A 12,555-nucleotide genomic window follows, 5' to 3' on the forward strand; every position below is an offset into this window, starting at 1 on the left:
GGGTGGAGCTGGGTCTTAGCATTGAGATGGAGATCTCTGGGGGAGCTCCCACCAGTTGATATTACATGGGGCTGGGAGGTCTCTGGTGGTCCAATGTCCTGAACTCGGTTCTCCTACCTCAGAGGCTCATGCCTGATACCAGGCCGGAGCACCAGGACCCTGTCAGCCACACGGCTTCTGAAATGTAGTCACGTTCTCCATTTAATTTGCAACTCCTTGTAGAAAAATGATTAGCCAACAATAAAGACTGCAGCCGGGCAGCACTCTCTGTCTCTGTCTGTCTCTCTGACTCGCTTTCTCTCTCTCTGTATATGGTCCAGATGTCTCAGTAACCCCTTACTATCGCAAGGCTGTGTCCTTAAGGCAGCTTCTGGTGTGGGAGAGGCAAGCAGAATGCCAACTCTCATTGATGGAGACAAATTCTCCTAAGACCTTAAACTCTTTCCTAGATGTGAATCAGTTAACTTTCAAATCTTCTTTGGGCCAAGAGAAGTGACTGGCTGACTCCACTGTAGTCTAGTACCATCCAATTTATAGTTAAGAGTTGGTGGTTTTTATTGTTGTTTTAAACATAATCTGACTCCAAAACAAATTTTATCAACTGGGCTTTCCTCTTCACACGTAAATACTCCAGTAAAACAAATTAAATGTAATGTACACAATGGGAAATAAAATCCTTGAATAGGTGTCAATGACATGGTTGTTCTCCAGAATGATTCTACCAACCTTCCCTCCTAGCGATTTTCTTCTCTTTATCCGAGATGAATCTGTGCTGAGGTTGCCTGTGCATCTTTCTTGCATGGAATCCTCTTCTGAGTGTAGAGAAAAGGATGTCTGGTCCATGTCAGTTGTACTGTCATGGTAACAACCGTCGAAGGCCATGGCTTGAGCTGCATCAATACTGTACATTCCAGAAATCTGACAAAAAGACTTTTGTTAGTTAGTCATGAATATGGTTTTAGGAGTAGGAATTACAGTAGAAATCTAAACAATCAGATTTTTAAAAAGTTTCAATAAATACTAAGAATGTTTGCTTATTTTAAAGAATAGAATTCTGGTTTTGCTTCTGGTGTCTGATGAAAAGTCATTTTCATAATAAATGGAAAACATCATCTTAGACATCCATTTTTAATAGGGATTTAGAGAGAGAGAGATTTGAACATTATACAAATAAATGTATCAAAACTATAATTGTCAATGTTTTCTAATTTAGTCCAGGCCTGACAGACTGTTACACTCAATGTCTTTTTCCACAAAAGGGAACATTGTTACAAGGTTTCCTCTTTGTTTCTGAGTAGTATGAATTGTTTGCCCTAAGTTTGTGTGTTGAAATTGAATATGATTTATCAGAAGAGCAATGTAAGCAATTGGACTTATTTTTCAATGTATTTTTCCTCTTTAGAGAAAACATAGCAGTATGCCTAATCAGTGTGGGGTTTTTGTCCCAAAACAACAATATCATCTGGTGATCCATTTTTGCTTGAATTTGGGGTGGAGATAGGGAATGATTTTAGCTGCTCCTTTAAAATGCAAATTGACCAAGCCTTCCCACTTTTGCTGAAAAGTACCTTTAAATGATACTAACATAGCTCAATTAAACAACTTGAAATTGGTGTATTTTTTTGAAGGACTGAGTTATCAATGCTTTCTGGCTCCATTGCTTGACTGAATCTAAACCACTGTTTTTCTTTAAGGTTTTACTCTGCGGGAGATAGTGGTTCTCCCTGTGTGTAGGAAGCAGCTGTTCCTAATTGCTTTCTGAGAAAACAAAATTTCTTTTTGATCTCTAGGGAAGCTAAAAAATGAACAAATATGGACAGGCTACTACTGGATGAAAGTATTCATAATTCAAATTGGAGGCTGCAGAGTAAATTCTGCCAAAACGTGTATTTGGTTCAATACTAACTCAAATACCTAATATTTTACTGAATTCAAGAGACATAAGGACTATTTTGTGCAGTCAGTAAACTAACCAGGGACCCATACTCGAATTATGTTGTCCCTTTTTGTTTTAGTTGTAGAAACTTCTCATAGTAAAATGAAAATGGGTAAAATAAACATGAAATGACATTGAGACTGAATTACTAACCAATAGCCAATAATAACACTTATATCCAACTCAGGATCTGAGGATAGAATAACTATATACGGTCTCCTTGGTTTTGCTAGCCTCTCAGAACACTGCTGAGTCATCCCACTGGACATCCACACTTTTAACAAAAATGTCATTAGTATGTTAAAAAAGATGTAATCTTCTTTGAAAAACAATGGTACCATTTTCTTTCTCCATTATGATAATTTAGATCTATAAAATTGGTTAAACCTTGCAGTGCACAATTTACCAGTAGGCTGCTAATGTCCACAAGTTTGTAAGTTGGTTGTTCCAGTAGAAACAGTTTTAGAACTGGTCTTTAATTTTTCACTCCAACTTACAAATAAGCACAAAGCTAAGGCATATTATATCTAAAGTATAGATTTGACGGTTTTAGACTGAGTTCTAAGTCCTAGAATTAGGAAAACATTTGGATGAAGAATAAGAAAGAAAATAGCTTCCTTTCTCCTTTCTGGGCAATGGTCAATGCTAGGGACAAATTTTCCATGGACTTTACTGTTCTCCCATCTCTTGGTATCTGGGGGTGGTTGGGACAGGTGTGTGATGGTGGTGATGGTGGTGTTGGAAGGAAATGAGCTTTGCTTAACTTCATGATTTCATAGGGAGGAACTCCATAGCCTAACATTCTCATCATCCCTCAATCACTCTACCCTAGGGGTTTGGAAGAAGGAACTGGCATGTGTGGTTTTAGTCCTTTTGGAGTCACTTTAGGATCAGCATTGGTGTCCAGGTTTGTTTACTGAAATGAGGTAAAGGAGACTGTCCTCACAGGGAAATCCTGAATTGTCTAGCTTCGCCAGGGACCAAGAGAGTAAGTACACTGAATACAGCGATGAAATATTAGTGGGACCCCCTGCTCACAGATCTAAGGCAATTTCTCTAAACTACTTTACCAATAACAAAGGTAACATTATCACATCCATCTATCTGGCTCCTACATCTCTGTCTCTCTCAGACTGGTTTCCCAACTCACATACAGAGGGGAGAGGTATCATTGATTAGCCCCCAAACCTACAGACATATCTTTCTTCCCTGCATCTCACCAGAGCATCCCACCCCTTTAAAGATCTCTCATCTCAAACAGCCTGTTCCCACTATCCCTATCAAAACTGCTACTCCTTCAGAGCATATGCTCTGGGCACTAATCACAATAAGAACATGATATTTGTGTAGCACTTTATGGTATGCAAAAATGTTAACTGCATTTATTATATCATTTGATCTTCACAACAGTTCTGTGAGGTAATAGGGAAGAAATCCCACCATTTTGCAAATGCAGAATGAGGTTTAGGAGACAGCCTGGCACACAGAGCTAGGATATTAGGTTTGGCATCACTTCTGACTCCAAATCTGTGCTCTTTCATTTGTACCACAAACATATGAAGGGCAAGCAGGACATTTCTTTGAGATAATTACACCTTTGAAGGAGAATGCTTAGAATGGTGGTTTCCAGAGGTTGGGAGGAGGGGGAAATGGGGAGTTGTTTAATGGGTACAGACTTTCAATTTTGCAAGGTGAACACTTTCTGGAGATTGGTTGTATGGCAATGTGTATACTCTTAATACTATGAAACTGTACACTTAAAAACAATTAAGGGCTTCCCTGGTGGCACAGTGGTTGAGAGTCCGCCTGCCGATGCAGGGGACATGGGTTCGTGCCCCGGTCCGGGAAGATCCCACATGCCGCGGAGCGGCTGGGCCCCTGAGCCATGGCTGTTGAGCCTGCGCATCCGGAGCCTGTGCTCCGCAACGGGAGAGGCCACAACAGTGAGAGGCCTGCGTACCGCCAAAAAAAAAAAAAAAAGAAAACAAAAACAATTACGATGGCAAGTTCTACGTTATGTATATTTTACTACAATTGAAAATAAAAAATAATTTTTAAAGTGAACAATGCTTATTAATTCAAAAGAATATCTTCTGGGGTACACAGAAGACTGTGAACAACCCGATCAAGTGAAAAATTCATGCAGGTAGTGTGAGCACATGTGCTTTGTGGTGGGGCGGGTGAAGGTGGGGAGTCAGAGGACTAGCTAGAGGTGGCCGAAATTACTACAGTGCCTCTGTCGTGGGTTCACCACTCCCCACAGGAAAACAAAACAAAACAAAATAAAACAAGAACAAAATTCTTCTCCTCTTCACACATTTATCTCTTTCACTTCACAGCTTATCTAATCATGGCTATTCACAGTGTGGCTATGGATTGGCAGCAGCCAGGGATTAGAAATGCAGACCCTCAGCTCCCACCCCAGACCTACTGAACGAAAATCTTAACAAATCCCAGGTGATGCGTACATGCCGATTACTGCATACTCGTCTAAAAGCTCCTGATTTTCTCACGCCTGCGTAGCGGTCACTGTGGGTAGGTGTGTGACAGAGAGTCATACTTCCATGCTGTCAACAAAAGAAACTAAAGCATCTGCAATGAAGCAAAATCAGTTTCTATTACAGCTTTGACTCAAAGGATATGAAATAAAAGACTGAAGTAGCATTACAGGAGATCTGAACTGCGACTGCAGCTCCGTTGGCTGTGGATCTTTTGGCGAAAATCACTTTACGTCACTAAAACTCTGCTGCTTCAGTTTAAAAACAGAGATAGTCATCTCCGCAAGGCCTACATCATGGAGTTGATATGAGGGCTCAGTTCCAGAAGAGGATATACAAATGCTCTGAAACGTATGAAATACTCTCACTAGAAGTATAAAAAAATATTAAATAATGTTTTGGGTCTGTATAAATAGTCATTATAAGAATTTCGTAAACCAGTGTGAATATATCACATTAAAATTGCACATATATATATACACATATACACACACACATATATATAGCAAACAAATTAATTTGATCAGTTAGGTTTCTGAAGTAAAATATCATGTGTCAGTTCTCATAATCACAGGAAGTTGGTGCCCCACCCCTTTGTGAAATGAAGCAGGTAGAGAGCAATCTATCCAGATTGATAATGTCACAAGGAACAGGTGATAACATTTAGGGTCCAGAGACCACCTTATTCCCAGTACACTGTGAAGAGAAGAGCCTTCCCTCATGCTCTACCACTCTCCCGAGTGACTAGAAAAGAAAAATAAATCCTAGCTCTTGGTGGAGAGCTATCATTGATTGGTTGAGAGCACAGCCTTTGGAGTCAGGGTGCTCCAGAAACAAATCCTGATTCCTCTTAAGCTGTGTGACCTTGGTCAAGTTACTCCCCCATCTGCTCCTATTTCACCTCCGTAAAATGGAGGTGATAAAGTACCAACCTCTTGGAGTTACTTTGAGAATTAAAAGACATAATATGTTGGATGGTTAGCACAATGCCAATATATAAGGAACACTCATTAAATGTTAGCTATTATTATTATCCTCATCATCATCTACTTGAAAGGATGTGATTTGTACATCAACCCCTTCTTTTCAAGGGTTAGAGTCAGTGGAGGGGAGCACACTGAGAGAAATTCCTCACACAGAAAATCTCTTGGCAAAGGTGAATGAGGATGCTGAGGAAACCAACCAGCACAGAGCAGAAAGAATAAAGTTCAATATCAAATTGTCATCACCCCATAAACTTGCATCTTGCCAAGGCACACAAGGGTTGCACTGCTGTCAGGAGACGGCATAGATGAGGGTAGTCTTTTTCACATTCCAGAAAGGATACAACAGTCAAAAGAAGGCAATACCTTCCCTGTCTTCTTGAACTGTTTCCTCTCTTTCACTGTGGTGAGGTAGATCACGGCTGCGTACTCAAGGACTGACAGGAAGACAAAGAGGGAGCTAACCCACAGGTACACGTCCACGGCCTTGACATAGGACACCTGGGGCATGGAGGCGCCCACCCCAGAGAGGATCGTGGACATGGTCAGCACCGTGGTGATTCCTGCCATTTGAGAACAGTGATGAGTTCGGTGACATAACCATTCAGCTCCAGGTGCTGGTGCTGGATGACACCAGGGGATACATTTCCAGATTGATACCTGGTGATCAAAGGTGTGTGTGTGTGGACGGAATCCCAGCATGTTAACCTCGTACATGGCTTGAGCCTAAGCAAGAAACTCTGCTTGGATTTCTCTTTCCATCTCTTTTTCTAACCCTCACCCCCATTGTCTGTGATGTCTCCTTCCCTCCAGCTAAAGTCTCCACGGAGTCAGACTTGTCTTTAAGGATCCATTGCTTCCCACCCTCAGTTGGGCCTCTTTTAGCTGTCCGAGGAAGGTAATAACATATTCAAGTTTTAAAAATTCTTCTGAGAAAGAAATTCTAAAAACATTTCCACTACCCTTCCCCATCATTTCACAACTTTTACTGTTCAGAAAGCATCTTCATGTCAATCTTTAATCTTTCATTTGTCAGGGAGTGATCTTTAGTAGCAATAAAGATTGCTTTCTCTGTATTTTTCTTTCATATAGAATTCTTACAAGCCATCGTTATTGGTATCACTTTGCCCCTTGTTACTGAAACTACAATTCAGTTGAGATTCAGAACGGAAGTGTGTTAGTGGAGGCTGGGTTCAGTGTAAATATTCACTAAGCAACTGCTAAATGCCACTTACTTTTTGCGCCTCCCCTCCCTTTCCCTTGTTGTCCAGTACTCCTACCGCTTTCCTTCTCTTCCCTTCCTCTCCCTGACCACTGCCTTCCCCTTCCCTTTCCTTTTCTTCTCTGCCTTTCCCTTCTTTAATCCCTGCTATGGGCATCAGAGGTAACGAGATCAATGTTCTGGGGGACAATGGAGAAAGAAGTGACTCTGAGATTTCCTTAATAAAATGCCAGCCTTGGGGAGGGCTATTCTGTGTCTACACAAATTTCTCAGAGGCATACTGCAAGAGTACTGCCTGGAGAGAAAGTAAAGTATTGTAAATATTTGAAATGTACACTGGCTGGCATGGTTTTATTTATTAACTTCCCACCAGGGAAGTACAAATGGAATCCTTAATGATTTTTATAAGTTGTGAGGACATTTTAATGTTAATAGACAGAGCCCCAAACAGCACTTGGAGCACTACGATTTACTCCTAAATGTACAGACACGGCATGTAGACAGCTTTCACCTGCACATTTCTACCTTTTCAACAAATTCTATAATTCTGCAAGGTTCTCATCTGAGGGAGGCCCATATCAAAGGCAATGATAGTGCTACAGAGCTATTCAATTTCAAATTAAGTTTTTCCTTTGGATGACCAAAACCAATGCAATTTGGCAATTTGATAGTCATCATAGGAGGGCCTGGAATCTCACCTTCACACTGATTTGAACTCCAGAATAAGAAACCTAAAAGCTTCTCTAGCACTTACCATGAAATGCAGGCCACTGACCCACTGAGTCTCAGGTTTCCCCAACAATGGTAGCATCAATAATCTGCGTATCGGTGGAGGCTGCTTGTATTCCTTGCTACATAAACATGGAGATGTGAAATTTTTATTAATGGATCAGGTGTATGTATAGCTGAAGCTGAGATTAATAAATAAAACTTGCTTGCCTTTATTGAATGTTTACCCGCCACAAACCTAGGTAAATGTTAGCCACATGTTGCAGAAAAGAAATATGAGTGGAGAGTGGCTAATGAGCCTGAGTTTGGTCAGGAGCAGGACTGAAACCTTTCTCTCTGAGTGTAGAACCCATGCTTTTTTCATGCAAACCTATGGCCTCTCATTCTGAACCTGTAGAGGAAATTTCCTTTTTTTTTTTGCGGTATGCGGGCCTCTCGCTGCTGTGGCCTCTCCCGGTGCAGAGCACAGGCTCCGGACGCGCAGGCTCAGCCGCCATGGCTCACGGGCCCAGCCGCTCCGCGGCATGTGGGATCTTCCCGGACCGGGACACAAACCCACGTCCCCTGCATCGGCAGGCGGACTCTCAACCACTGCGCCACCAGGGAAGCCCTCCTTTTGTTTTTAAGATTATAAACCAAGTTCTATATATGGAGTATCTCTGAGACAAGATGCTGTAAAATTGAGTGTAGAATTATGTCAGGAAGCATGAAGGTACTTTGTGCTTTACAAGAGGCCAAAGGTCTTACTCCTGTCAGGATTTCCCTGGTAAAACTGTGAAAATCCTAAATGAACATTCCTATTTAGGAATGTTTACCTCATTTGTTCAAAAATGTTTAAATGTTTTCTCTTACTGATTTTCTAAGATACGGAAGATAGAACTTGAATTTTTTTTGGTGAACAGTGACATGAAGCTTAATGGACAAAGTAAGGGTTTAGAAAAACAAACAAATATATGCTCTTGTCATGTATTTTAAATTGATGACTGTTGGGTCAATAAAAGGGAATTGCATTATCTATATTTGCCAGACAGCAATAAATTAGCAGTCATTTTCTTTAGAAGGGTGCTTAGTCCAACTAATTTATGGTAGCTTTATTTATTTTTAAACCAGCATTCTAGACTTTCCTCTTTAAAAGGAGCAAACAGAGAGAGGGAGAGACAGGGAGACTGGGGAGAAGGGAATGTTGAGTACAAGGAGTAAGGGGTGAGAAAACTAATATATAAATTCCTAAAGCAATAGGACTTGGAGTGAGGAGTATTACAGCTACATTAACCACACTTACTTTGTCTTGAGCCGCCCCTTAGAAATACATTAACCTTGACAAACTGTATTCATTCCAAGCCCATTAAAGTTAACATCGCAATAAAGGAGTTTTGAATTATATGAAGTGACCATTTAGCCAAAGAAAGGTCCTGTGTTGGGATTAGAGAATTATTTTCCCACCTACTGAAATTGCTATGCATAGTTAGGAAAGTGTTAAGAGGCAATAGTTAGTCTGGCTTCTGGGACTCAACTTCCCTGAGCCTTGCAGTTTCACTCACCATATTAATTCTTAAGGACACATATGAGATCCAAAGAGCCCTGAAGTTAGGGGAGAATTATTCATCTATCTTTGTGTTTCATTGGCTATTTTTTGCCATATATGATGGAGAGGTTCATTGACCTGTGTGAAAGCAGTAGGGCCTGCAGACATCACTTAGAACTATTGAGTCAGTTCACTCCTTCAGTGGCTGTGTGGTGGGGAGCTCTTTTGAAGGAATAGGTGTCTACATTCATCTTTAAATGAGTAAAAACATTTTCCCTGTAGGCCTAGGCAGAAGAAAAATATTAAGTGATGTGAGGGAGAGAAACAGAGGCTGGCTATCCAAATACCACTCTATGGCCAGAAAGTAACAACCATTATTCCACAAAGGTGGTGCCAGAGTCCATGGCACAGAAGTTCTGGTTACTTCTATAATGGTAAAATGAATAGCTCCTAAGTATTTACTTTTCCAGGTATACGGGATATCCTCTGTTAGACATTTTTCTTTACGAATGACTACATGCCTGAAAGTTTTAGTTGCCTTTCTCTGCCATGTTTATTTCCTGATAAATGACCCCATTACTTCATACATTGTACATGAATGGCATACCCCAGCAGAGGGGTCAAAACAGGAATGATGGAGACAAGGAAAGAAGGAGGGAGATAGAAAGGAGAGGAGAACCCTCCATGAGGGTTAAAACATCCTTGAACAGCCTGTAATAGTCTCACACCAAATCGAATAGAAACATGGTATTTTAACCCATTACACATTCCAAGTTATGACAGCTATTATCTCTTATGAGAAGTGCCTAATCACAATTGATACTTTTGTGCTGTTCAGCTTCCATTGTTCTTTATCTGAAACGTGACAAATGTGGAAGGGTCTTAACCAGCAAATGATTCATCCTCAATCAGCAAATGAACCCAAATGTGGAAGAGTCTCAATGAGCAATGAATCATCATTGTTTTCAGTTAGTAGCTAAAATATAGTTATTAAAAACATGGTGGGCTAAATAGTGGTAGTTTAACAACTATGTATTGAGCACAAAATATGTGCAGGACACTGTGCCAGTCATGTAGGGACAAAAAAGAGGATAATAATGATCCTTTTCCTTAAGAAGCTCATATTCTAATAGAGGAGACAAGATGAGCTACCAACCTATCCCATAGCTGAACATGAAATAGAGGAAGTAGGGGTCTCAGGAGAGATACAAAGTGCTATGTGGTCCAAAGATGGGAGAGACCATATCTGCCTGGAATCATCAGTAAAGGCTTTTGGCTGTATAGAGATGGCTGAATTTGACAGAGAAAGACAGGTAGGGAGGGCATTCTAGGCAGAGTGAGAGAGCCAGAACAAATGTATAGAGGTGAGATACGCAGATAGGCATGAGGGCCTGTTTGAGAACACTGAACATTCAAATTGGTTGAAGCTTATTAGGGCTAGTATGTTGAGGCAGGAGTATGATTGAAAATTTAGCAAATAAAAATACAGAACACTCAGTTATATTTCAATTTCAGATGAACAATGAGCAGTGTTTTAGTATCAGTATGTCCCATACAATATTTGGGATACACTTAAATGAAAACATTATTTGGTGCTTATCTAAAATACAGATTTAACCAAGTGCCCTGTATTTTATCTGGCAACCCTCAAGGGACACCTTGGATTCCAAGTTGAGTATATTTACTCCAATGGCATTTGAGATGAGAGTATTGTGATCACATTTGCGTTTTAGAGATATCACTCTGGTCATAGGGTTGAACTGGGGCAAGAAGAGAAGGAGGTGAAATAAGCTGTTACAAGGCCTCTGCAAGCCCAAACTACATCTTTGTACAAATTAGTAAGAGGTGCCCCTCTCTGGAGGACGTCACCCCAAACCATGTCCCATGGAACTTGGGCTGGATTTCTGCTCCCTACTCCTCACTGGGTGCACTGAAAAATTAGGAGTTTGGGATTAACAGATACGCACTACTATATATAAAATAGATAAACAGCAAGGACTTACTATATAGAACAGGTTACTATACATAATATCTTGCAATAACCTGTAACAGGAAGGAATCTGAATCACTTTGCTGTACACCTGAAAGTACACAACATTGTAAATCAACTATACGTCAATAAAAAAATTTTTTTTTAAACAGAGGGCAAAACAAAACAAAGCAAAACAAAACAACAGAGGGCAAAGTATCTTTGAAAGAACTTGGAGGTGGTAGGAAGGAAAAGCCTGAGAGGATAGCGGTGTTCTAGGAATACTACAGTTCTGTTAAAAAGGACAGGGACACTTCTTATTTGTATATTATTTAACATAAATCTACATAGCAATTTCCTAACCCTGAGGAATCAGATGTAGACGCAAGAAGCACAGAATTTCAGGAGCGACTTGAATGGATTTCAGTGTTCTCCATTCACCCCACCCTGCCCTGGAACCAGCTTTTACTGCTGTCATTTTCAAAGTATAAGAGTTGAGCAGTCAGCTTCAGGGATCCCATTGAAAATCATATCCATAAACCTTTAGAGACTGAATGCCCTTCTCATTCTGTGTCGAGGGCTGGAAATAGGCCTTTAGTCTCCTCTTTTGGGTCTACACTGCCCTATTTCCCTACTGAGGTCAGGGCCAGGCTGCTCTGATGTGAAGGAACAGCCACAATAATTTAATTACTCATTCAGATAGTATGTTTCCTCTTGAAGACATTCAAGCCTCAAATGCTTGTAGATTGAAGCTTTTAATAGGGGAAAGAGGTGAACAAATTATTAATATTAATGTTGATTTATGTCTTTCAAATGATCTTTTGAAGTATGCATATAATTTGTGAACATTAACTTAGAAATCACCCTTTCTGGAATGAATTGCGTGATAATTACAATGATTATGGACCACTTATGACAATCTTCTCTCTAGTTAGAGCATTACAGGTGAAAGAACAAAATCAGCCAAAATGATAGAGTTCTGCCCCAAATCAGCTAAGAAGGCAGGTGGGATTGACTCTTGGGTTCCCACTAAGTAACATGTTATCTAAGTGCTTAGCTTGGCAACTCCACTTTGTAAGGACTCAATAACTGCTGAGTGGGTCTGAAATCATTCCCATAAATCTGTATGTGTGATAGTGGCATATAACATATGTAGATAGAGGAGATAATATACCTGTTAACGAAGCTGGAAATGTTTCTCCACCTGAAATCTCTTGCCCACTAATGCGTCACCATACCTAAAATTCCACTGCAGCTGATTCTGATTTTAGCGTTTAGATTACGCCCTAATTTCTAACTAGTGCTCATGTTTCCAAATTCAAACATCCCCCTCTCCAAGAAGTAATTTATTAAGGTACCAGTAGTATAGTGTGAATTGGTTTGAACTGAAATCTTCTGTGATGTACGGGTTTGTCAGGGAAAGTGAAATGAACTTGGGCAAGCGATAGGGAGGTTTTCCTGAAAGGGAGAAGAGAGACATTTATAAAGTGAGGCTGTTTATGCTTCATAATTTAACCCTCTCTCCTTACTATCATCCAGCTTTGGTCAGTTGGTGCAGCCTTCACACCTAATGTCTGGATTCCCGAGGAAGGAGTCCAACTACAATTTGCCCTTGAGGCTGTCAAGCCAAATACTGTAACCTGAGCCCACATCAGTAACTATCCCTACTAAATCATCAGTCTCTTTCCCTCTC

At 40.5% G+C, this 12,555-nt stretch overlaps 1 protein-coding gene across 1 annotated transcript in view; it reads right to left on the minus strand.

Annotated features, from left to right (window-relative positions):
- Positions 1-615: 615 nt before the first annotated feature.
- The window catches only part of GABRR3 (gamma-aminobutyric acid type A receptor subunit rho3), a 42,648-nt gene continuing 30,708 nt past the window's right edge, over positions 616-12,555 (minus strand). The window contains 2 exon segments of the mRNA XM_007459881.1: positions 616-918; positions 5,784-5,980. Coding sequence (XP_007459943.1) covers positions 616-918; positions 5,784-5,980 — 500 coding nt within the window.

Source organism: Lipotes vexillifer, unplaced genomic scaffold (genome assembly GCF_000442215.2).
Source record: "Lipotes vexillifer unplaced genomic scaffold, Lipotes_vexillifer_v1.1 scaffold448, whole genome shotgun sequence".
Lineage (NCBI taxonomy): Eukaryota > Metazoa > Chordata > Mammalia > Artiodactyla > Lipotidae > Lipotes > Lipotes vexillifer.